The sequence below is a fragment of the Halichoeres trimaculatus genome, unplaced genomic scaffold (genome assembly GCF_033239565.1).
Source record: "Halichoeres trimaculatus isolate MK-OKI-2021-1 unplaced genomic scaffold, fHalTri1.1 fHalTri1_scaffold_9, whole genome shotgun sequence".
Lineage (NCBI taxonomy): Eukaryota > Metazoa > Chordata > Actinopteri > Labriformes > Labridae > Halichoeres > Halichoeres trimaculatus.
In genome coordinates, this window is record NW_027437188.1 from 27,789,748 (window position 1) to 27,816,643 (window position 26,896).

Consider the following 26,896-nt stretch of genomic DNA (forward strand, 5'->3'; position numbering starts at 1 on the left):
AAATGTTGTTGTCCTAATTGTCATATGAGGTGACTCAGCTGACGTGCAGCCCATCACCACTTGGCGGGAGAACAGCTCCAGTCACTGCCAGTACTATCCTGGGACTATATGCACATCTAGTCATAAGAAAGAAGTCGTTCAGAAACAGGACAATTAGTCATAACACACCATTACAGAACATACCATTATGGAATGGAACAAATCATTATGGAAAGGAAAAAACTGTTATGGGACAGTACCATTACTGTGGAAATATGGATTGTACCATTACTGTGCAAAGACCGACTGGTAACAGAAAATTTACTCCCAAGGATTTATAAAGTAATTCTGCTTCTGACCATTATGGAACTGGAATAAACTGCTATGGTACAGCCCATGTGGTTGTAGCATTAGCCCCATGCATAACTGCCAAAAAGTGGCAAATTAACTAACTGCACCATGAAAGTGAAGCAGGTGCAAATATTGTATGACTGAGGATTTTTCTGGAAAACCCCAATCCAACGAATTCAAATTGCATATGCGTAGTTTGCATAAGCAGCGGTAAAAATAAAAAAATAAAAAAACTGTACAAAGTCTAAATTTGCTGTATATCTCAACATAATCATACTTTCCCAAATAGGTAATTCAATCCCTAAATATCTGTTCTTGTTGCATATTTCATCTTTAGCGGTAACACATGAGCACATCTGCTATCTAGCATGGTTTTTCTGTATTTTGATGTAAGCTGTCCTGAACAGACATTTTTGGCGTTAACCTGCAGAGAGGACCGAAGGCTAGCTCTGTTAATTTTATATAAATTGTATTTAATAAGGAGCAATTTGAGCTAATTTGCTCAACACTTGCCTAAATTAAACAATTATTGAGCTATATGCAAACTAGCTCCAAAATAAATCTTCACCTCCTGGAATAATCCTTTTTCCAGAAGGACCACAGCTCATGTTCTGTTATTTAACTCAGTTTCCAACATGGAAAAACAATCCCCTCACACCTGAAATAAAGTCCACATCCACACACATCGACCCGCCCTGCACCACCTGGGCCCCTGCCACTCTCCTTTAGACCATCCTGGCCTCTCATACAGGCCTGCCTGTGTAGTATGAGCATGGCGCCATACATGTGAATTAAGCAGCAATGGGCAGGAGACCAAGTCAAACACAGCCCCTGTCTGTTTCTCTCTCTGGCTGGCAGCATCCAGCGCAGCTTAAGCTCACAAAGAGCACAATTCAGCCGCACACTTCAGAGCTGCTGCACCATTTTCATAAACCTCTCAGAGTTTAATGACTCTCTCCACACCCTCAGGTGGAGCTTTTTTTAACGCGTGATTGTTGCTTTTTAAGGTATGAGGTGGTGGTGGTGGTGGTGAGACACTGGTGACTCATTTTTTACACGCACAAACACCTGTATTCATTCATACTGTACAAACACTGCTTCAGGTGTCACTGCTTCTGGAGAGTGATTGGCGGCATGTTGGCAGCAGCGTGATCTCCTTGAACCCATTTCTGTGTTTCCTTCTTCCCTCCCAGTCTAGACGAAAAGAGTCACAGAGTGCATCACACGTATTACATTACAGAATCAATCACCCACTGCTATGCAACATCGTAATGAATGAGATTAATGGTTTTTTCGTCTCTGACGGCACTCAAATTCCTCATGGAGGATTGTGAAAGATCTTCAGCACTCGCTTTGGAGGTTCAACTTTGTGCTGCATGCCGTGCAGAGTCAGCCGCCTTGTGTCCTTCGTGGGAGTGTTGTGTGTCAGGCACAGGGACTCCGACCCTTATCAAACTTGTTCCAACTCGCCTCTGTCTGGGTCTCAGAGCTCAAATACTATGCAACACGGAAACAGGAATCCAGACTCACGTTACACACACATATACAAAACTATAGTGAGGCTCAGGAAGAGACTTGCTTTTATTGTTCACCACAGCAAAGGCTGTAAATGTAACTCAGCGATGACACATTGAGCCCTGTTGAAATGTCAGTGATATTCAGGGTTTTAATAAAGCCTTCATTCATCTTCTGCTCAGGCGCTCAGCTTCTGTCAGGTGGCATCACAAAAGGGAAACTTAAACTCTGAGTCATGCAGTGGAAGCTCAGGCCCACACAGATGATGAGTATGGAGGATGATGATTTGACTTTAGACACTGCTCTGATGTGGTTTGATTCCTCAGCACTCACATGTAATCTGCACTGGCCGGTCCTGGCTCTGCTGTGGCTTCGTTTCCTGGAGCCTAAGGATTAAGAATAGCACCAGGATGACGGGAGGTTTCCACCTCATGAGCCACCAAATGTCTCAATTCTGAGCTCAGGTCTGGGAGGAAATCGCCCTTTAATACTGCAGGGGCGGTCGAGCTGTTGTGCAGGTTCCAGAGGCTCTGAGGATGAGGTAATGGGTGCTCTGCAATTCTTTAAACATAGCTCAGTCGTGACTTCGAGGATCATTCAATTACTCAGACTTTAGAGGTGTTACCTAATGTAAAAATCCTCACATATACATTGATGATTCTTCATCTGTGAGGTAATGGACATTACAAATAAAACAGACAAGCAATCAGAAAGGGATTTTACAGTTACTGACATTAAGTGACAAGGCACATGGGCTTGAATTTTGCCACTAGAAACTTAATTTGAGTAATAAAATTGAATTTGAAAAGCATGACATGGCTGAAATTAAATTAAATGTTTTAAAAATGAACTTAGAGATTCAAAAGTGTATCTAAAAATGTAGATTCAACTTTTTGAAATTCACTGAAATTCAGCATGGCACAATTATTGTCATCTACGTCTTTAAGGAAGAGTAATCAAGCTCAGTCACAGAAATCATCTTCACGTCTACAAAAAAACTCAGTTTTAAGCAAACCTGATAATTCAGTCCCTGGTCTTTGGACATCATAGAGATGACAGAAAAATGACTAATGGTTGTGCCACGTGAAACTGAAATTGAATTTTGTATTTTTAATTTTAAGGAATATAAAAGTGGAATATTAAGTAGGTTAAATACAATTTTAAAGCAAATAATTCTGTTTCAAAACATTAAATTTGTGCTTTCAAAATTCATAGTAATTCAAATTCAGTTTCTCATGGCACAAATCTCAGCCCATAGTGTCATATCATGTCTACATCACATTGGGTGTCACTATTACCATTATGTGAAGTATGGTTCTGGCTGTGTGCTGTGATTTATTGCAGGTCCAACACAACTACCTCAAAATGAAATGCTATAAAGCACTCACAAAGATCACATCAGTTCTGTCCATGTTTGTTCTTCTCTGAATTCTTAATGTGTAAGTTTCAATCACTGTTCACTTTAAGTTTATAAGCACACATTTTTATCCAGGACTTAGAGCAATGTCTGAAACAGGCCAAGTTTTATCAACTTGGTCAAGCCAATTTTTTAGAGACAGCAATATAAAAAGCCATGACATTAAAAAGGGATGAAGCCACCAACAGCACAACAAGGTTTAAGTCACTGACTAAATTATTGTGCAAGAAGTGACCAAAACTTCCATCACTTGGCTGTGAATAAGCCACCATCTGTGATATGATATGATGGGTTAATATCACTGACTAGCCATCACACCTTTTGCCAGAGCTGGCAAAAAAGACAGTTGCATGACTAACAAGAAGTTACAGTAGAGAACTAACTTGCAGGAGAAAAGAAATACTCAATCTATGACAATCTATAGTCATAATCCTCCTGAAGCAGACTCTTGTGGATAAAGCTGGTTTGCATGTATGAATGCATGAAGAGCTGCTGTGGTTACTCACTGCACCTGGTGGTAAACTCAGGTTACTGCACAAATCCAAGAATTCCACTCTTAACACAAAATCACTGCAGCAGGCACAAGCTTATGATTGTTGCATGAATATTGTCTCATAAATTAGCCCAAAGCATCTTCCAAGGCATGTGAGACATCTATTACATCTATTCGATTTTAGAATTGATTATCTATTAGGTTTTACCTCATCTGAACTTTTAAAGACAAAAGTTTTCTTATTATTATTAAGATAAATCTTCTAACTCATGATCTGAGTCTAAATTGTAATGGCAGCTTCTGCACGAGCTCAAACACATTATCCAGGGAACACAATGTCTTCCTCACTCAGAACACTTCACTCAAGACTTCAGAAACAAGGCTTGGCATTTCAACATGTTCTGGACACAGGTGCATTTTAAGAGAGTGGCTCGGACCATTTAGAATCACGTTGCCCAGAAACTGTTGGGTCCAAAAGGATTCACAGCCTCATGACTGAAATTAACTTCTATGTCAAGTTGAGTGAATGACAAGATTGAACAAGACACATTGACCGCTGAGTCTTTTGTCTGTCATGTAGCCTCCCTTTCATTTCCACAGTGCAAATCTGACCCATTGGCGCCACTGTGCGGTTTTATGAGGCGCGTGGTCATTTGGAAACACTGAGTGTCATAATTTACAATAATGAATGAGCCACGACGTCCCGCACGTGAGCGAAAGTTATGCAGTCATATGTTTAAAATATTATTCAGAAAATACTGAAACCGATGTTTGCTGGGAAAATTAAAAGTAAAGAAGGAACTCGAATAATATCAAAAGTTAAATAAAAATAAATAAATAAATAAAACTTAACGGCTCTTCAACGATCTTTGTACCACTGTGAAGACTTGTATGTAAAAGAAAAAGGCGACTCTATAACATGAGGACGGTTCTGCAGGTCTGTTTGAGCGGGTTACTGACCTGCCACTCTCCGCTCCCTGACATTCCTCCACAGTAAGTCCCAGGCTTTGGACGTGGAGCTCCGCAGCTGCTCGCTGAAAGACCTCCGGAGCTTCAGTTTCGCTGAGTTTCTTCTAGATGTCATTGCAAATCCTCCTCGCGGACATAATAACCAAGTCCTCCTCGTGCCAATGTCACACAAAAACCGTTATGTTCGAGTCACCAAGACCACCTTTACTTTTTTCCAGGTTATAAACTTTCGCTCCTCTGCTCTACGCCAGCAAACCTGACTTTGAAGTCGGCTCTTCAAATGCAGCGGTCAACATTTTGAAGAAAAAAAAACACACATAAATATTCCTCTTCGTTCAAAACGCAAAACAATAAAATGAGTGAAAAGATACAAAGTGATAGTAAAACTTTCACACTTCACACCAGATGTGTGCGTGTACGTGCGTCTGTGTGTGTGAGAAGTCTCCACGCACAACGAGCGCCTCTTACTCCTGCTACCTTCAGGGACAGTGGGACATACTAGGATGGCCAATTTTTCACATAGGGTCCACGTAGAAAACATGCTAAAGAGGTTCAGAGGAGCTGTGGTTACAACAGATATTTAAAGGGGCTGTGAGGAGTTTCAAAGTAATCTTGAAAAAGTATCACTATTCACAATGACAACACCAAATTTTGTTAATTTTGTCATAATGATGGACACAGGAGCCTAACTGTCAGACAGAAAAAGGACAAAGGAGCAGAAGAAAGCTAAATGGGAGAGTGATACAGCATGAGCTAAAGACTAAAAGGGCAAAGTTTTTTGTGATAATGTTCATTCCAACCCACATGCAGCACTTATTCTGCAGTGGTCTGTTCAAACTTGAGAGTTTATTATTTAATAAAATGAAGAGTGAGGTTACGATAGATCTGCTTAGTAGATGAGTGCTGGCAGGAGGATTCACTAACATAACACATTATCAACACGTCTCAGTACCAGGCTGTCAGTAGCGCTATATATGGATGGCTACTGAAGTATGGTACAAACTTACATTTGCTTGATGTCACATTTCAAACAACAGCACTACATAACTGTACTTATAAATACCTTGCCTTGTCGTGTTTTATCTGGTAAGAAGTTGTCTTGAACAAAGAAAATCTGTTCCGAAACAAACACACGGTTGGTTAAAGTCACCACTTTTCAACACTGTGTGTGAGACTCCAGGCCAGAGGGTGTCGAGGCAGTCCAATTAAAACAGATCCTTCTCATAGCATCTTTAAACTCTGCCTTGATGTAACGTTATTTTACCTGGTATTTTTACAGTGTTTTGATTTTCTGTCTTATTCAATATTCAGTGTGACACATTTTGCAATACAGTAAACAAACACATTTTAAATGTGGTAAGGAGGCTCTTACTCAGCATTTTGTCATATAATGTTTAAAGGAACATCAACTTTTTGTACACAATGTTCTGATATGGTAATGTGAATACTAATGTTCCCCGCATGATAATTTATCCCAAGGAACAGAACATTCCAGCAGGTTTCCACAACCCTGCACGTTCTGGTAAGGCCAAAAGACATTAAACATAATTTATCTCCATGAGTGGAATGATATAAAGCAAGTTAAAAGAATAGTCTGTAGAGACAGAGAGCAGAGAGCTAAGAACATGTTTATTTTTTAAATCATGGTCGATGGGACTGACTTGTAGCACATACCGTTTTTAAGATGGGGATCTTAGCCTGAAGAGAGTTAGTTTGAAAGAATGCAGATATGAAAATGTACATATCAGAGGAATCATAGTTTTGATGGCAAATGTTGTTTTCAAACAGCTTGCCACTAAATCCAATTTGCAAAGTAGTTCGCAAAGTATAATTTGTCATCTGTGTTCCATCAATACAAACACAACGATAGGGCATGAAAGAGTAAATAGAGAGCCACATGTTAAAATTCATATATTACCTTTGACCCGTTAGAGGGAAATAGTCATTACAGTCAAAACTTAGATTTCCAGTTTGAGTCCATCGTGCCATTTTTCTGTCCGACAAAGCTTCAGACAAGTCAAACACGGGACACCAAGTCAGGAAACAGAGATCTACATAGAGCACCTGAAGGCATCACAAGCTGCAAACCACTCAACACCCCACCACCACCACTACAAACACACTGAGGCTCTCAAATGACACAGCTCAAGACCCAGAGATCACTTTCCCTGTTTCAGTATCTCCCTCCATTATCATCAACAAGACAAAGAATAATATAATGACAGTTATCTCTACCTGCAGTTATCTCTTTGTGGGTGTCTCTGAAACATTTGATTGACACAGATCTAGTAACAGGCTATTTTTAGGATTTTGGCCTGAATATCTCAGCATAATGATGATGCCTTCTATTAATCTAAATCTCAGTGAAAGTTCAGCAAGTTCTCCCCAGCTAGAGTTAGATTAGGTCAACATCCTAGCAGAAATATGGGTTCAGTTTCAGCACCATTTACGTTTGTTGTCACAGGATCACAAAACCAAACAAAAGAGGAAACCTGAGTTCATGTCTGAGAATAAGCACAATTCATTCTTCAATACAGCTGCTTGGGTAATCTTCAAACCAGAACTATTTTAGGAATTTCTTCCTATTATTACATGTCCATTCAGTCAGAGCATGACCTCAGAGCTATGATATCATATCAGCTGTCTTGTTCGCCAGCTGGGATTACTATTATAACAGCTTTAATACCATTATAAACGCAGAGTGAGCAGCTGAAGATTGACAGTTTCTTAAATGAACAAATCTCCCCTGACCTCAGGTTGGCCTCTCGCTATGAAGCTGAGCTAACATGACTTCATTTCAATGAGGAGACAGACCTCATTTGCCACCAAGTGAGGCGGCTGATTTACAGATTATTACAAGGTCACACAGTGAGACATTTGAGCGCCAGGGGATTATTAATGAAGAGGTTGTTTTTTCCGAAGTGGAACCAAAACCAGCATGTGCAAGACTAGTAAACAGATACATTAAAGATTCATCCTGATCACATCACATCTTTTTTACACCCAAATGTAAAAGTATTTGATTTTTTTCTTTTACATCTAAAGAAACATTTCAGGTTTAATAAGTCACAAGGAAGAGAAGCATGCGAGAAAATACAGCTTTCTTTTTAGGTTCAGTGTGGGTCAGAGGGAGGAATCTGTCCACCAGTGACAGGCATGTTGCTATTTTCAGCCACCAGTAGTCCAGACCCCAGGCTAATATGCAGGGTCAGGGTTAGGCCGAGTCAAGCACCTTGTTTTCCGCTGCTCCGTGAACCAGGAAGCTTACCAACAGAGAGGCTGACAGTTTACACATAAATCCTTCTTGGCATTAACACTTAGAAAGAACTGAGATTAAACATTTTTTCAAAAGTAGGGTCTCTTAAATGCCATTTACTAATCCTCGCTCTTTTATAGTCTGACATTGGTAGAAAACAGGATAATTAATGGGTGTACAAGCTGTCAAGGTTGTAAACCAGGGATCAATCTCAGGCCCAGTGACTGACAGGACAGAGCTGCACAGACGGACAGACGAACCCGCCCCTGTCAGGAAAAGTGATGGAGGAAGCACAGGAACAGTCTTCTGACCTCTTTCAACATGAATCACTAGAGAGGTAAACACAGCCCACCGCTGTGCCTCTCCTCTCTCGGACAATGAGGATGAGGGTTACTGCTGCGAGTATCATTGTGGCGAGATGATGACTGAGCCTCTGTGGCGGTTGGAAGTAATAGCAGATGAGAGGAGCGGAAACATCAATCAGCCGGGGAATGTTTTCTCTCTGCTGACTCACACGTGTTTGTTTTGGCTGAGCAGCTTTTATAGACCCTTGTTTTCAATTCTGAATTTCTAGAGTTTTTAAATCTTTTTTTTAAAACCATCTTTCTCCTTATTCTTTTATAAACACATCTGTCTGTAAACAAGTTATCTGGTGATTTTCAGTATCTTATGTGGAATTCTGCTGCCCCAGAAGCTGAAGTGGGAAAATCCCAGATGTGAGGAAACTGATTTCTTGTCCTCGATTGGGTCATGTTGTTGATGTTGTTGGCCAGGAGGTCTTACACCCTCCTCTCCAATAGTCTGGGAGATTGCTCTTCCCAGCCTAATGGAAACAAGGCTTGGTGAGCAGGGGGGGAGCAGGGAGATCCCCCCCTCCTCCGACCCCTGAAGGCTTGTCCCAGGCATGTGCTATAAATTTCCTGACCATATATTCCCAAGTCGAGTTCATTTTTCCAGAGGAGACACACATGTGGTGTGTATCTGGGTTTAGATTATGGGGTTGAGGAAGGAGGAGTGGACTCTGGTCCTGATCCATTAGAGTGGCCACTAATTCTGTTTTCTTAGAGGTAACGTCATGGTTTCTCTTTGGTGGAGGTTGTTTCTGTAAAGAATCATTTGTTCCCAAACAGATGATCCACTGCGTCAAACCTGTTTCTAAAATAGAAATAGAAAAGTGCAGGTTTTCACATGAATCATCTCTTGTATTTAACCAAAATCCTCCTGCTGCTAAAATTTGTTACATAACCTGACTTTCTGTATGAAACCTCAGCACAAAAGTTTGTTTCAATATGATGAAGTGTCTATAGAAATAAGAGCTCCCTGGGGTCAAAGTTTGTATAAAGAGGCCTGAAGAATGTAAAACTGGCATGACAGGCGTACGTGGCCATTGTTTCATTGAATGACAAAGCATGTAATGCTGTCAGGTCTGGATCTGTTAAAGGCTGTGCTGGCCACAAAAATGCATGGGAAAACATTTACACCAGTATCCAGCACCTGGTTTCTATTAGAGAAATAAGGATCTAATCACTGAGGTACATTTCTGCCTCAATCATTCTCACTTCCTCCATCTCACTCTTCCTCTCTCACATGTAAAAAAAGTTGATGCTTTATTGATCTTAAGTCTTTTTCAAGCTGTTTTTAAGACTCTTTTTTCCACCAGGGATTAATTTCACATCATATTGAGGGAGTTTTCCTCCACTACATGAATCACCTTTGAGTAAAACTGACAGGCTAACTTTTCATAAATTACATCACATGATATACTGTAGCATGACATTAGCCTCCTTGAAACAAATTCAAACAGGAAGTGGATGTTTACGTTTCAAGATGAGCGCCGCCCCCGGGGAGAAACTGGAGTTTAGAGTCTGACAAGGACCAAAGGAGACAAAGACAGCTGCTTTAAATCAAACATACAGTTTGGCCTGTAGTTTCTTCTCTTGTGACAAATTTCTCACACTCACAGTTTTGGCTCCTAAAGCTAAAACAAATGATCCTGAAAACACAATTACAAAAAAGTGGAGAGACTAAGTGTAAAATGTTGATGAAAACAGAATTTGATGGTTGATGGAAATTCAGACTGGTGAGACCACAGGACAGCTTTTCATCTCATCTCTGTCCATCTTGAACGGTCACAAGGTTTTCTAGATCATGTTTTTGAATGATTTTTTCTTGGTGTGGTGCAGTCTTACACTGCAAAAAACTTAATTCTTAAAAAGTGTTTTTGTCTTATTTCAGTGAAAAATGTCTTTTTAAAACTTGAGCCACATTCACTTGACCAGTCCAGCAAAGTGTCTTATTTCAAGTTTTTGAAAGACAAAAATGAGGTCTGAATTGCTTGAAACAACAACGACAAAAAAAAACCTTCCAGTTAGGTAAAAGAAATGTGGTTGTAAAGACTAGTCTTAAAACAAATAGATTTTGTAACCCCACTGGCAGATTTTTTTACTTGTTTCGAGCAATTCAGACCTCATATTTGTCTTTAAATAAGTTGAAATAAGACAATTTTCTGGACTGGTCAAGTGATGTGGCTCATATTTAGTCTAAAAAGACATTTTTTTACTGAAAATAAGACAAAAAACTTGATAAGATTTCTTTTTTTTGCAGTGTAACCTGCTTTTGTGGATAAAGTAATAAACTGAATTCACACACTCTGGTTTTATGTCAGCAATTTGAGCCCATGCAGTGATTTCCACTTCAGAGTCATGACTCTTTTTAACACAGTAAGGACCCAGAGATTGCTCAAGGGTAAGGTTTCCACAAGTTTTATTTCATTACTCAGCTTATTGCAGTGTTTTTCTGAAACATGTTGAAGACATCAAGTTTAAAATGAGCATATACTTTTCCCAATACAATAAAAAACGTTCAGCCCCCACATTTGGCATTTTGTTTTACTCTATTTCTTAACTTAAGATAGTGTATTGATGATTTAAAAAAAAAAAAAACAAATTTTGTTTTTAAAACATTTAGCACAGCAACCCAACATTTCTGAAATTGGGTAACAGAGATACACAAAAATCTGTGTCAGTGAAAACCAAACTGCTGCATCAACATTTGTGCAGACACTTTGAGTATTCCCAGACAAATTGTTTACAAAACTCAAGACATGACAAAAGAAAATCTGTTTTTTTCCCACAGGAAAAAAAATCAATCCCACACTTCTTAAAAAGGTGAAATTATACTTCCCTCATTTGTCTGTCTGTGTAACACAAACAAGTTCAGTTTTATTGTAGTTTTAAGAAGACTGCACATGTTGACTCACTGTAACAGCCTCGTCCAGCTATTCTGCTCAGCTCATCAGCCGTGATAAGCTGGAAGCACAGTGCAGGTATTGTTTTCACGCTGAGACACAAACAGCTCCTGCTGGGCCCTTAACTTTAAAAGTCAGCGAGCCTGAGAGGATACAGGAAGTCTGCTCAGCCTCTGCCTGCTATTGCTCTTTGATTACTGAGCCAAATTGTTTAATCAGGTCTGAAACCACAAGAAAGCTGCAGTGCTACACTGCCCCAGGACAGAGACTCTTTTTAACTGGCTGTTGAGATTTTTTTTTATCAGGGTGCAGGTGGAAGCGCACAGCTATGTAAATCTCCAGAAGCATGGTTAGCCTTGCCTTCATGCAAAAGGACAGAGTGTTTGTTGCGAGCAGGGGCCACGTGTTTGGCCAGCGCGAGCACAAGAGACTAGCGCTGTAGACTCTCTGCCTCCCTGCAACATCTGGAATCTCTGTGGTTTATGTGGGAAATTTGGGAGGCCAGTGACAGAGCCAATGTGGTTACTGTATCTAAACCGACCCTGCGGAAATGTTCTTGGCTTGGAAAATGTGTGTGTGAGAGTGTGTGTGTGTGGTAGGAGCGCTGAGGAACTACAAAGTTAAAGCTCTGGATGAGAAAGCAGTTATTGTTTGAATCCTTTTCCAGCTAAGTTGTGAGCATTCAGAGGCACACACACACAAACACACACTCAGCTATATGGAGATAACAGGACTCGTGCTTGTTGACTGTTTTGCTGCTACTTCCTGGTGCAGCAGGCTCCTGAAGTAAAATGTGTCCCTTCCTGCCTGATTACTTCCTAAATCTTGTTTCTGCCTTTCTTCTCAGTTGGCAGCTGAGTACAGGACCAACCTGTTGGCTTTTGTGTTGTTTTACACACACACACACACACACACACATACACACGCACATACACAGTCCTGTCCTGTCCTGTGACTGGTCTGCATCCTGACAAGGCTGCCCATGTCTCCTACCACTTAGTTTATAAAAGCCAGGCCTAGATTCCTCTGGACACACATCGTTGCAAACAGAAAACACTCTCACCTTTTTGCCATTCTGCAGACGTTTATTCCCATAAGGATTAATTAACTGCTTTGTTTTTAAGCAGCTGCTTGGATATAATTAAGAATCAGAACAATAAAGCTGCTTCCTCCAAGTGGAGATCACAACTGGCAGATAGAACAGTTGCTTTGCACGAGCACACAATGTCAGGATTAAACCAGATGATTTATAATTATAATTAAAATAAATCGTGTCTTAACATGATGGGATTTGTCAAACACTGTGATCTCATCCAGTTTAAAGGCCTTAAAGGCATTATTAAAAGACATTATTGGTCATTTTATGTTTAATTGCAGTTAAAATGTTGAAATGGCAATAAAAACGTCAAAGGATTTCTGAGCAGGGTAACCAAATAGTTTCTCTAATGTTTTCACAACCTTGACAAATGACTGTGTACACAAAGAAAATCTCGAAATACTAGCAGGCTTCTTTTTTTTCCTCTTCTCTTTCCTCTGTCAAACAGCCGCGCTGGCCTCTGCACTCAGGAAACCACAAGTCATTTTCCACCTTTCCATGTGTGGAATTTTTCATGCTCTCGTCATGCCAGCAGCACCCTTTATAGTCGGAGCTGCATCTACAAATGACGACTGGGTTGTAAATTTAGCTCATGATGTCACTGATCTGGCACCTGTTAGGCAACGAAGACGGCAAGCAGAAATAACAGTTAAGTCTCATGAAAATGGATTTTCCTGCAGCATTTAGAGCCTGCATATGCTTCAAATCAAAACTTTCCTCCAACTCTGGGTTTGTCTTTAGATAGACTGAGTGAAGGAAATGCTCTGCTTTATTCAAACACCGCTGTGGAAAAAATATGCTACGTTGTCATTTCTTCTGCCACTTCCAATGCACCGCACATTTCCTTTGCGGCAACACAGAGGTACAACTGCTTCATTCACACATATCCTTTAAAAGTGAGTTTTATTGGAAATGTAAAGTGACTCTTCAAGTATTCCTTCCACAAAACAGATGAGTTTCTCCTCCCTCACATACAATGATCCTAACAAAAGCCGACTGCCTATTTCACGCAGAATTTACAGACCATTTAAAGTCTCATACGTATTGCCAAGCAGTCTCACTGTACAAACATTAAGTCCTTACATGCTGGTACACTAGCAAAAACTCTTATCAAATTTTTCTGTCTTATTTTCAGTTTAAAATGCCTTTTTGGATATAATATGAGCCACGTTCACCTAACCAGTCCAGAAAAACTTATTATTTCAAGTAATTTGAAGACAAAGGGGGGGGGGGTCTGAGGTATGTAATGCTTGTTACAAGTAAAAAAAAAAATCTGCCCATGGAACAAGAGAAAAGTTACTTGTATTATGACATTACTCTAGTTGGAAGAAATATTTTCAAGCAAATTTTCTTGTTCCATTGGCATATTTTTTTATTTGTTACAAGCAATTAAGAAATCATTTTTGTCTTAAATGACTTGAAATAAGAAGATTTTCTGGACTGGCCAGTTTAATGTGGCACATATCAAGTATAACCTGAATTTTTTTACTTAACATAATACAAACCCACTTGATAAGACTTCAGTTTTTTTGCAGTGTATGGTTAAAACATTCAAACAAGCATCAAAAAAAGAACAGATAGTTTGTCAATAAAAAGAAAACTACAGTTTTTGTGCAGTTACAAGTCGATCCAATTTTGAATGAGTAATAACTCTGTGAATAAATCAGTAAATAATAGTTTATCATTGTTTGGTGTTAAAAAATCTTGACAGCTTAAAGTCCCTACCACCACTTGCAAACAAACACCTTTGGGTTCAGCTCTAAGCTGAGCCCTATCACCCAGCAACAGCAGCCAACTCACTTCTAATGGTTCTGGTGCTGAAAAAGAGCAAATCTCTGCAGACAGGTTTCAAAGTCTGGTTGAAAGTCTCCTCAGGAGAGCGGAGGCTGATATCGATGCATATCAGCTGAGTAATTTTAGATGAAAAGGGAAAACTGTTATTCCTCCTAAAAGGATCTTTTCCTAGAGGCATCACTTTGGGAACTCTGGGTTCCTTTCACTGAGTTTGGACTTCTTCTGTCACAACAGAAACGCTTTCATTATACAACAGCACTGATGTCATAATCAAATGGGTTGCAACAGATTTAATAATCCTGCTTTCAGCTCCAAACATCCCAAGTTACAAATGATTTCATTATTCTGACTGCCAGCCCCCCTCTGCTGTTGAACATGATGTACTGATTACAGCTCTAGATGATATGGTTGTTTCATATTCCCTCATTTATTGCCATGGAGGTCTTGACATGTATACATTGTGGTCCCTATCGGGGCTCCAGAGAGACCGCAGCTGTCTGAGGTCACAGTCACCCCCAGCACGCCAGGGCTCTGAGAGCAGCTGGGGAGTCCAGAACTGATAAGGCGACCCTGCTGCAATGCATTAGAGGTTATATAATATCCACCAGTGCTCAATCTATAGCTGGACTGGTGATTTATATGACAACGTATGCTCACTGAAGACACACAAAGGAGAGGAATCACTGGTACTGGATGGTTTCATACTGTGGGAGTCAGGACTTGAGGCTGGGTAATAATTTTCAATCAAGTTAATCAAAATCATCAGGGCCTGTTTTGAGTTTTCAGTGCGCCAAGTGGTGCTCTCCAGGGGACCCAGTGTTTTTCATCTCAGTATTTACTGTCAAAAATGCACAAAGCAAAAAAAGGGGGGAAAAAAGAAAAAACAAAGTCTGATGACTGACATTAAAGAATCAAAGATCCCAACTATGTGGTATATGTAACTATGAAAAGAAAGCAGGATGAGATCTCAATTTAAAAAACTACTTCTCATACAAGGAGGAAATCAGCACATAAAAAAGAGGCATTACTCTGTCCAAGGGGGGCTCCAAACTCAAAACAAACAAAAAGTACCTTGCAGGAGCTTTAATGCACGTTTTTGCAGCCACACCAAACCATCTAGTTTTCTTTGATATTTCCACAAAACATCATCAAGATGTTTTGAATTAAAGGACACAGCAACATCTAGAAATATAACATCAAAAATAAATAAAAAACAGACAAAACTAAAAGTTCTTTCTAAAGCTAAGGCTCTACAAACAGATGAACCAAGGAAACACTTCAAGGAGAAGGTGAATCCATGTCACTGACCTCTTTCTTGCCACAAACACCACTGCTTATCATGTGAAAATAGCAAAGTTGCCAAATCACATTTCAATAAGTATTCATTGGATGTATTTGCCTCCCAGGAGGTGTTAAGTCTGCACAGTGAATATAACTTTAACCGAACTGAGTGTATGTAAAAGACGCTCCTGCATCTGTGCCAATAAAGTCTGCACTTTACTAAGACAACCCTGAAATCAGATTCATTAAATTAACAAGGAAAGTGACATTTAAAACAAAAAACTGTCCACATTATAATACTTAGACCACTCTTTTTATTTCTTTCCTGCAGCTTTTCTCAGGGTGTCATTCATGCCAACATGTGAGGGAGACATAAGGCTTTACATTACTGTCCTCACAAACCCAAAGGAGTCCCTCAGGGATTCACAGAGTTTCGTCTTTGTTTTTCTTATAATCAGAGGCAGGAGATTTCCACATAGAGAGTAGATTAGCATATTCTTTCAAAGTGGGGATCTGTGTAAATGCAAACAGTCTGGGTGTTTGAAAGCACAGAGGCTGAGTGGGGAGCTTTGGCCTGACAGTTCTGGGCCACAGAGTGCTGGTTCAGCCTCACTTGTGTCATTTTCCTTCTGACTGACGCTTGGGAAGGTGATGTTTATCATAACAAAGCTCAGGAACATTTATTTATGCGAGTTAAAAAGTCACTAAGTTCTGCATAACTGCCTCCTCTTGGACCCTGACAGTCGCTCTGTTTATCTTCTCTGCTGGAGCCTTTATTTTTATATTAAACGTATAGACATTTACAAAACATACATTATCCATGCATAAAAGCATATCTACATCCATTACAAAACTCCTGTCTGCTCACTGTATGAAACACTTTTAGGCTAGACAGATTCATCCCTGTTATCAGATCTGTATCAGTGACAGAAACCTGGCTGGATCCGGAGCTTTCATCACTGCAGTGTAAATTAATTCCATGATTAACATCAGATCAGGCAGCGGGACTCTGATGATGAACATAGCCGCCTCCTCTCACCGAAGGAAGACATTCATTTCCACAGAGCAATTAAAGAGACGGCAGGGAATAGATTTCCATACAAATCATACTATGTGAAGGGGAATGAAGCTCTTTTGGCTCATCATCTACTCAAGACTTGAAAAATGCTCCATCAATGTTGAGTAATGCAGTCAGAAAATAAACATTTCAGAGGAGAGGATTAGGTTTTTCCCCCCTCCACAGAGCAAATCCTCCCTGAGCGTATCCATATGTGGTTTTGGGATGGAGCTCTGGGTTTTATTATCTGCCTCAGAAGAAACATAACATAACAACACAACAAGTCAAGAGGCTTTGGGGGTCTGATGGGGTTTTTTTTCATAAATTCTTTGCATGAAATTAAATAAATAAGAAGAAGTAGGAAGACATTCCCTGAAGTGTTTTTGGAGTTAAAAATAGTCAAGCATGCTCGCAATTGTTCAAGAGAATTCAGTGCTGGTAAAAGCATTGGGTGATGTGAGAAATGTTAAAGCACGGGGCACCAGTTCAGCTCAGTGGTCAAGTTGTGCGCCATGTGCAGAGGATTTAGTCCTCATGGGTGGCCTGGGTTTGAATCAACTCATTGCTGCATGTCATCCTCCAATCTCTCTTTGCAGTTTCCAACTCATTTCAGTGTCTTATATCCTAGTTAAAGGCAAAAAAAAGTAGGGATGCATGTTAATGGATTTTTTTTGCCAATATTCAATAATTCATTTAGCTGATACAGATACTGATATGGATATTTTTCTGCACACATAATTGCAACTCTCTTCTGTATTGGAAGTAGCATACTGTATTAAGGTGCGTACTCTTATCACATTTGTTGCGTACTATTTACTTATTGCGCTAAAAAGAAAAATACATACTTGAAACTGTATATTTATTTAAGAAAATTGCTTTTGGAACAAAAAAAATTGAGAGAAAGATAAATCCTACTTGAAAGCTGGATGATACTCTTCCTAAAAAAAAAATCATAATATTACCCACAACCAGGGCAAATTTGACCAATTCACAATTGACAGGCAGTAAACAAAACTTCTGTTCACAGGGGTCATGTGGGAAGTTAAACTTAAAACAAGGGCCAAATATGGGACTACTCAATCTGAACTATTCAAACAAAATCCCCCAAAGTGCAAAAAATATGTGCAGCTTCAGCCCATTATGTTATCGGTTTATTTTATTGGCTGAATTTGGTGTGTTGGCCAATAGCTGATACTTTATTTTTAAGCCAATATCGGCCATCACCTTTAACAAGCCAATAATATCGTGCATCCCTACATAAAAGCAACAAAATAACCCTCAAAAAAGCATTGAAACTTAAAACTTTTACAATGCACTGTGCTATAACTTACATAGATGAAAAAAGAAATCTCAATTTATGCACACTAGTTGAATTTAAGTGTTATAGAAAGTGACAAACGTTGGATGAGTGTTCCAAGACTTAATAACTTTTTGCTTAAAGAGAAGACAAAATCACAATCACAACCAAGCAATCATTGCAAAATTTCGAGTGTTTGCAGAAGACAACAGAAAAAAGCACATGCAAAATTGAGTTAACAAGTTCTTTGAAATCAAATAATTTTTTATATTTCTAGTTTATAAGGCTAATTTCCAAGTTTTCTTTCTATCCAGTTAATTCGCTCACAGCTGTTGTGAAAACACTGCGTACACTTGAAAACACACTTAAAATATAAACCATGCACATATGTGAGCAATAAAAAACTCTGCACATTTATAGCCCAGAATGCCTCTCCTGCTCTGCTGCTATTTTGGATCCGGACCAAAAGAATGTGCTTTCCTCTGCTGGACAATGTCTTTTTAATGAGGTGGACAGTGTTGTTATGTTCGATACCGAGAACCATCTGGCCACCTCATATCCGTGTCATAAAGGAGGTCTCCTCAGCCTGGCTGTAAAATTCAAACAGGGAATATTGTGTCTAATGTGTCTGACTCCCGGCCAGATTGATCCTTTTCATAACACCATAATCCTACAGGTTATTTTATCATTAGATTCCAAAGAAAACATCTACTGAATGTATTAGTTTGATGATTAAATAAAGACGACAATGACAAAGAGATGACTGGTTAACAGAGGAAGCATGTGGCCTGCAGTGAAAATCCTCTTATGGAGGAATGTGGTGATAAATGTATTCAAAGTGAATTTCATAGCCCTGTTGACAAACTTGTTGACGTTATCCTCGGTGGTCTCACACTCAGGTTTCAAGCATTACAGTGAGGAATGACCGGCAATCAGTCACAGTGCATACCACAGACCACACATTAGGTAACTACTGCATAAAAGTGACATGGATTTTTTTTCCAGACCATAATGTCCACTTGTGCGGTACCATGGTGCACAGCAGAGGTCATGTGAGAGTGCAACCTGAGCCTAAAATGGCATCTAACCAAATCCCACAGCTGCCCCCAAGGGCCACATCACACAGGGCCAAATATTTCCCCTCAGCAAAACAGAAACAATGATCTGGCACGCTGCCTAATTTTAACTGCATCCTGCCAAGTGACCGATATATACAGGGCCTTTAAAATGAGAGACGTATGGACATTCCTCAGAGTCTCACACACCTGTGGCCGTCAGTCTGATTAACATTGTTTGGAGCCTGAGCAAAGCCACCGCGCAGGCCTGGGGAGTGTGCAGGAGGTCACAGGGAGATTAACATGATGTTTCAATTGTAGAGATACAGACTTAACGTCACAGATCAAGCTTTAAGAAATTATCCTGATGCAAAGTTCTCTCAGATGCAGGATGTTTAAGAAAGAAGAGTCAACATCTTATACTTCAGCATGAACAGGATGTGATGATTCTCATTTTGTTGCTATGTGAAGGCAATTACGCAACATACAACCTCTGTTATTGAGAAATGAAGCCATATTAAATGCAAAAAAATTGCAGTTCAATCCAAAAGCTTAGAAATTCAAATTAACACCCATCTTCAAATGTTCATTGACAGCAAATGAAACATTTTTACACCCTGACTCAGACAATCCGGGTATGTAGTGCATTCATTTGCTCATTCAAAATTCAAAATTAGTTTTTCTCAAGGAATTGTCGTAAACAACACTCTGCTTCCAAAAGCTTAACCCAAAAGATGTTAAAGTTTACATACCTGCTCCTGCTGCATTGGTCATCTTGTTGAAGATCTACAAAAAAATAGAAAGATTATTAGAACGTGTTTGACAACAAATTGTAATACATCTTTTTGCAGGTAATAAAAAGGATTGGGTTTCTTCCTGAGCTGGTCTTCCTTGTTTCCCCTTTGTGCCTCACCGCTCTGATTTACACCCTTGTTTTCTTGCCCTTTTTCCACATTTTTCCCAAAATTATGCAAAACCTGCAGCCTGTCTGTTTCTGATACTCCAACAGGAAAGTCAAATGATCATCATCCAGCATGGTGCTGATTCAAAACATCTCCAAATTTGTTGCATTGTTACATCTGACTGAGTACAAAGTAAGTTGTGTCTTGCATGTTTCATGAAGGCAACGGCAACCCTGGTGTTGTCATGGAAGCAGAAACCTTCTTGGCTGCATGAGTGACCTATATGGTGGCCACTGAGCTGCCGTGTGAAACAGGACAGGTAGTTTAATCTCTTTGTTGCACGCTCTTGTGGCAGTGTATCGTTGATTTATTCAGATGAAGAAGAGGATTTAAAGTGAAAACAAAGTCACAGCCAAGAAATTTGTCTTCCTGGAACCACCAGGGGTGTCCTTACAGCTTCGCAATCAGCCAGTTGTATGCTTGGGTGTCCATAGAATCCAACTCTCTGCCTCTAACTCAACATAGAAACACGAAAACAGGCCGCAACAACATGACTCATAACCTTATGAGTGTATTTTTACCTCTGTTTAAACATGGAGTTAAGGAGCGGGCCTCTAAACTATGAGGCGCAGCCATTGATGTATCCCTCATTATTGACTGTGAGATTTGGCACAAGCTGGCAGAATTTCATCACATATCTAAGCAGTTGTGTAACAGTTCAAAGGCTGTGTTGAAGGTGCAGAAACCTGCAGGTTCATCACCTGTGTGCTGCCATATTTTCTGGAGAGACAGGGAGATTTGATTGTCTCTGTAAAAGTGATGGATGTCAGAAATGAGCCCCGGAGGAGCAGCTGTAGACCCAGTTTCAGAAATAAACTGGTGAAAACTGGCACTCCACAAACCAGATGCTGGGCCCCAGTGGGGATGTGCTGATTTTAAAAATGGTTTCAAAGATTTGAATGCATCAGTCTGTCTTCTTCAGCAGCCAAGAGAAAGTATGTCTTCTCGGCATATCTGAAGCACTGACCCACTTTAAAGACATCAGCCTGCTTTAGTCCAGTCAGATGGTGGACACATGTCACAGGCTGCAGGTCAGGAAAAGTGACATCCTCCATGTAGGAGCAGCACCCAGCCTCATTCAGTTGTCCTGTTGTCCTCTGCTTACACCAACAAGAGTGTTTATAAGGAGTGACAGGTCTGTGTGGGTGAATGATGGCTGCTGTCCCAGCACAAATGACACCCTGCCTGAGAGTCAACAGGGCAGTTACAGGACCGGTCAGTCAGGATGACAGAGCGGCATGTCCACTGCTCTGTCTGGCTCTGTCAACACTAATTAAAAGTAGGAATCCTCAACCCAAATACGTCTCAGTGCAGCAGTGCACAGAATACAGCCTGGCTGCACCACACTTTGGGTTGAATAGAAAGGTCAAGATGAGTGTGATACACAAGAATACAATCAGTGCCTCTATATTTAGTTTCTTTTCAATCATTTAGTCTTTGGATTTAGTTTTGGGGACTGTTTCATCTTCAAAATGTTGGACTACATATTTTCCAGAGCCCAAAATTATGTTCTTACAGTTCATGTTGCAAATAAAAGATACAGTCACCTCTACTCCTGCAAGACATTAAATATGAAAGACGTTTTAACGTTAAATCTATCACATCAGTTTACCCTTTTTCTTTTGGAATCCTGATGACGTTTCCCAAATTATTATAATTTTAATTGTTTCACAATGTGAAGCAGATTTAGGAATACAAAAGGTGAATTCCAGTTATTGAAGATCCTTCAGAGGCACAGAGGGAGTTGGGTTGTCAACCTGGTGCCAGCGACTTTCAGCGGGTAACTGAACAATAATACATCTTTCACTAAAGCAGTAACTGTTGGAGCAGGGTGTGAAGGCTGGCTCACAGATTAGTATGGTTATTCCTGGACCCAGAGACTGAGATTCAACCTGTATCACATTCTCTTCTTGGCAGGAGCTTCTCCTGGCCTGCAGAGCTCTTATGTAAGACTCAGAGGGGACAGAGAAGGAAAAATCTCTCTGCATGTGCAATGACATGATGTTACATCTGTGTTTTGGGACATCTGTGCAGCATCCGTTAAACCGGCCAAGAATTTAATTAATATTTCCTTTAACGTGTTGTTTTTGTTTATTGAACAGGACAGCTGGAGGCAGACAAGAAATGCTGGGTGTAGAAAGTCAAGGACGACATAGCAGGGAGTCAAACCAGCCGGGGCTGAGGGAGGGACTGTAGCCTCTGTAGAAAAACTTTGAGAAAGATGTTTATAACACTCATGTCCAACTCCTTCCGGACTTATTGCCCAAAAAGCTTATGCTGAACACTGATGTCAACAAGCTAACATGAATTTAGTCTTAAATGTCAGGCTTTTCATGATAAAAATGATGTTTAACTGTCTTCAACATCATAAGCTCTCAGTCCATCAACACCTGGTCCAGCCAGGCAGGCCGTTTCCTTCTGTTCCTCATGTTCATGCCATGCCAAGCCAACCTAAGCTAAGCTAAGTGTCCATTTTATATGACTGGCTACATCCCAGAAAGCTTATATAAATATATGTCAAACAATCCATTCAAACTTAGACCTTTATCAAGTTTGTAAAAGCCTGTTTCTGCCTCATTCTCAGTCTCTCAGATCTGATTTAAAAGATTTTAAAGTATACTGATGTGATCATCAAATATCCCAAAAAAGTTTCCTTTGATCAACATGTGATCTCATTATATCCAAGGCTTCACCGCAGCCAAAATATTCTCGTCTTGAACAGATGTGAACATTCCCAGCTGTCCTCGAGCCAAGTTTGAGTCCAAGCTGTTGTCATTTTCAAGAGGTGGTTATGGTTTCCCTAAAAAACAGGTGGTATCTGAACTTCATTTCATTTGAAGCACTCTTTACCCCCAGACAAAATAATCTTAACTCTGTTTATCTCTGTAACACCCCTTTCCAGTCTTTAAAATCTATGAAATGGACATTAAAAGAACAACATGAAAAGGCAACATGTTTTCACAGTGTGTACCTGGGCACTGAACTCGAGTTCCCTCCTCTAAGCAGGTTGTTTTTCCATCACCCTGCAGCAGAGCCATCAGCACAACACAAAGCACAAGCTGAAAGGCTTTGGGTTTAAACCCGCCCTGCATTCTGCAAATCGCTCAGTTGTCTGTTTCTCTTAGGGCCATTCAATAGTGACATTTATATACTTTGTCCAGCACAAGTGAGTCCTGCTTGTTTAAGAATGCCTAAGCTGACCTTATTCCCAACGCAAACCTCAAATATTTACAGATGCAGAGGGGAAGAGCAGCTGCACGGAGGGGAATGTCAGAGTTTCAGCTGACTGCTGAGGGATTTATCTTAAAAAACATCCACTCCTGCACTAGGATCTTGAGTTTTCTTTATTTGACACCAAAGGTCAAATATGTGACTGTGAAATGTTTGTTTCACAGTGTTTGATTTTATTCACGTAGGAGCCTGATATGAAAGTTCAGGTCAATATTTTGCAAAAGAAAAAAATCCATCTTCTTTCACAAGATTTCCTTTTCAAAATAAGATGGTCAGTTTTTCTTTTTTCTTTTAGTTTAAGGAAAGTTTTTGGGAGGCATGCATATTAAAAACATCTAAGCTTCAGATAATAGAAACTCTTTCTACAACGGAGAAAGTTCATGGAAGTCACCTAAGGAATGCCAGAGCCAGTTTTGAGCTTAAAAACAAACAAAAACACAACCAGTGCAGCTTGAAGTGGAGATAAACTCAAAGACAATCAGTTTCTCAGAGCCTTAAAAATAAACACAGGACAACAGCATCAAGAGAAAACACGTACTCTGCACTATCTGAATGATTCACTTGCAGGAAGCTCTTTTCCTCAGAGAAACTTACCGTCTTCTTGGTTGTTCCTTTCGTTTCTCCTGAGCTGCTGCGAGAAGCCGAAGACCTGTCCTGGCTCGGACATGCCCCTCTCACTGGTCTTTGGAGGACTCGGTCTTTTGGGGCTGTGGTTTGGTTTGACGTGGACTTGGAAACAGCAGCCCACTGCAACAACATCACAACAACAATCACGACTGGCTCAGTTTGTGTCTGGAGAGACTGGGACTGGATGGTCTCAACAGTGGCCAGGGGAAAAGAAAACAAGAGGCTGAGGTCAACTGCTGGGGAAGTGAAATCTCCACTCTCAATTCAGCCTGACAGACGCTCACAAAGAAGCCTGTATGTGTGGATCTTCTTTGGAGAGGACAGAGAGTATGACCTTGTCAAATATCCCAGTAAAGATGTCTTGTCTTGCCCAGTTGCCTGTCATTAGTTAAAGCAAGTAATAGTGAATGCCTGGGATGGTTATGCAGATGCCTGGGAGGCATGTGAGCCCCTCTCTACCATTCCTAATGGACCAAATCATACAAACTCCCTCTAACACAATAGCTCCTCTGTGCCGTTCATACATATGGAGCCCAAAAGAGCACTTTTGTTCCTCGGTGCTAACTCTAGTGGGATATTTCATGAACCACGCCACCATGAGAAGAGCCCTTTTTAAGAACAGAGCCGCATGGACCCAGTCATAAACCGTGAAGTACAATAGCTGTCTGTTCCTGCCACAGCATTTTGACCCCACCGAGGCACTGTACGCTGCAGTATCCCATCGGAGGGCTGCAGTACTACATCATAAAGCAGACTCAAGTCAGAAAGACACTTTTAGGAGGCCTCACAAAGCCTGTAGTGTGGTAGAAACACCGTGGCACTATATCTCCCTGAGAACATACTCCCCTCACACACAGATCTGCTTGATTTGAGAGATTTTTCTATGAATCCAAAACTAAGTGTAAAGCCTTTCTCAAACTGTTCAGGACATAAAGTTCCCTCTAAACACCTGTTGTTACTTACAGGTCTGATAATTCGTTGGGTTTTCTCTCCACACAGCGAACTAAATTGATTCAGCGAATTTTACAAGCATGACCAAGTATGCAGCGAACGCCTCACAGGAATGTGTACAGTACAAAGCGTGACAGAGCACACACCATAAAGACCTGCAGACCACATGCTGCTTTATAACAAAGATAAGTACATGCAGTTAATTCTTTGTTTATACCAAAATATGAAGGACAAACTCGTGTTAGACCTTTCGTTTAAGCTGTGGTGACTTGCAGACTTGGCGTCAGGCTGTGGGGACACTTTAAACTCACCTGTTTCTTGCGGGTGGTGCAGGGTGTGTTGGAGGGGGAGGAGCTTGCACTCAGGGCTTCTTCTATGTCCAGATGAAGCTGGTCTAGTTTCATCATCAGGTGGCACATCGACTCAGACAAAGCAGACTTAGCCTGCAGAGATTCCTGTAAAGAATCAGAGAAAAAAGGGTTTGTGTTAGAGCTTTGTCTGAACAATAAAATCCATTTTGGGTCATAAATCTTCCATTGTTTGGAATATTTTTTAAGGATCTGGATTTGAATACACTTCCTGACCCAAAAAAAGTTGCCACCAAAAAGAAAGGTCACACACTCTAATACTTCATTGGATTGCTTTTGGCTTTGATTACAGCACGCATTCTCTGTGGCATTGTTTGGATAAGCTTCTGCAATGTCACAAGATTTATTTCCATCCAGAGTTGCATTAACTTTTCACCAAGATCTTGCGTTGATGATGGTAGACTTAGACCACTGTCAGTCAGCAATCAGTCAGGCTAACTTGAAAAAAATACTTTGATTTGCTAGGAGCATAAAGGTTAGACTCTGGAGCAATGAAAGAAGGTCATGTGGTCTGATGAGTCCAGATTCACTGTGTTCCAGAGTGATGGGCCATCAGGGTAAGAAGAGAGGCAGATAAAGTGATCACCCATCATGTCTAGTGCCTACTGTCCAAGCCTGTGGGGGCAGTGCTATGATCTGGGGTTGCTGCAGTTGGTCAGGTCTAGGTTCACCAACAGACTGCGCTCAAAGAATGAGGTCAGCTGACTACCTGAATATACCGAATGACCAGGTTATTCCATCAATGGGTTTTTTCTTCCCTGATGGCACAGCCATATTCCAAGATGACAATACCAGGATTCATTGGGCTCAAATTTTGAAAGAGTGGTTCAGGGAGCATGAGACATCATTTTCACACATGGATTGGCCACTACAGAATCCAGACCTTAACTCCAATGAGAATCTTTGGGATGTGCTGGAGAAGGATTTAGGCAGCAGTCAGAATCTACCACCATCGATGCAAGACTAAGGGAAAAAATTGATGAAACACTGGATGGAAATAAATCTTGCGACATCGCTGAAGCGTATTGAAACAATGCCACAGTGAATTAATGCCCTAATCAAAGCTAAAAGCGGCCCAACAAAATATTAGAGAGTGTGAACTTTCTTTTTGGTAGTGACTTTTTTTTGGCCTGCAGTGTATTTCAGCCAAACTTCTGTGATTTTGTTTGAATAAAACTTGCAGTTTATTCTTGCAACAAGTTTCAACTTTAATTCTATTTTATTTTTGGGAAGCTAAGATGTTTTCATGATTGATTTTATGATTTTGATTTGTTGTTTCATCCACATTTTTTAGAAATTTGTCACACTTTTTTCAACAAAATGCCACCCAGGAAAGTTGAATTAAACAAAAACTTGTACTTTTGCACAAGATGAACTTTATCATTTTCCACACGGCCAAGGTTAGGTCAAATTCAGCTGTTGTTGCACTTTAAAAAAGCTTTAGGTGTTAGGTTTTTGACCTATCAGTTTCAAAGATTATCTGACTTTCTAACCTGCGGTACAAATTTGAAACCAGGAGTAAAATTGTGATTATTTGTGAGAGCAGTACTTCCTGTCATCTCCTCTTAGCTCATTTAACATGTGAGCACTTCTCGGTAAGACGAGAGCATCTGTGGACTTCACCATGCTGCCCTAAGTTCAAACAGAGTTACAGGCAAACCCAAAAAAGTATCCTGTAAATTGCAGATGCTCTTTCAGTGGAAGACTTTGCTGCCACACATGGAAATGTGATCTCCTCTGCTGTGTTTCAGGGTGAAAGAGTAGAGGAGGAGGGTCGCAGACATGTGTGCCATACACAGCTTGATGGAATTCCCTGCACCAGCCTTTACTGCTCCCCTGACACACCGTGTGTATAAATAGACCACAGTCACACAGACAGGAGCGGTGTCTGAGGATCTGCAGGTCCTGGTCCGGCCTCATAAATCAACAGGATTCACTTCAGTCACCAAA

The 26,896-nt window shown here is 40.4% G+C and overlaps 1 protein-coding gene across 2 annotated transcripts in view; it reads right to left on the minus strand.

Annotated features, from left to right (window-relative positions):
• The window catches only part of stard13b (StAR related lipid transfer domain containing 13b), a 70,852-nt gene that overhangs the window by 26,409 nt on the left and 17,547 nt on the right, over positions 1 to 26,896 (minus strand). For both annotated transcript variants that reach the window (XM_074679017.1, XM_074679016.1), the window contains exons 3-5: positions 24,890 to 25,033; positions 23,595 to 23,747; positions 19,560 to 19,593 (exon numbers count right to left, since the gene is read on the minus strand). In XM_074679017.1, the coding sequence (XP_074535118.1) occupies positions 19,560 to 19,593; positions 23,595 to 23,747; positions 24,890 to 25,033 (331 nt within the window). The remainder of the gene's footprint in view (positions 1 to 19,559; positions 19,594 to 23,594; positions 23,748 to 24,889; positions 25,034 to 26,896) is intronic.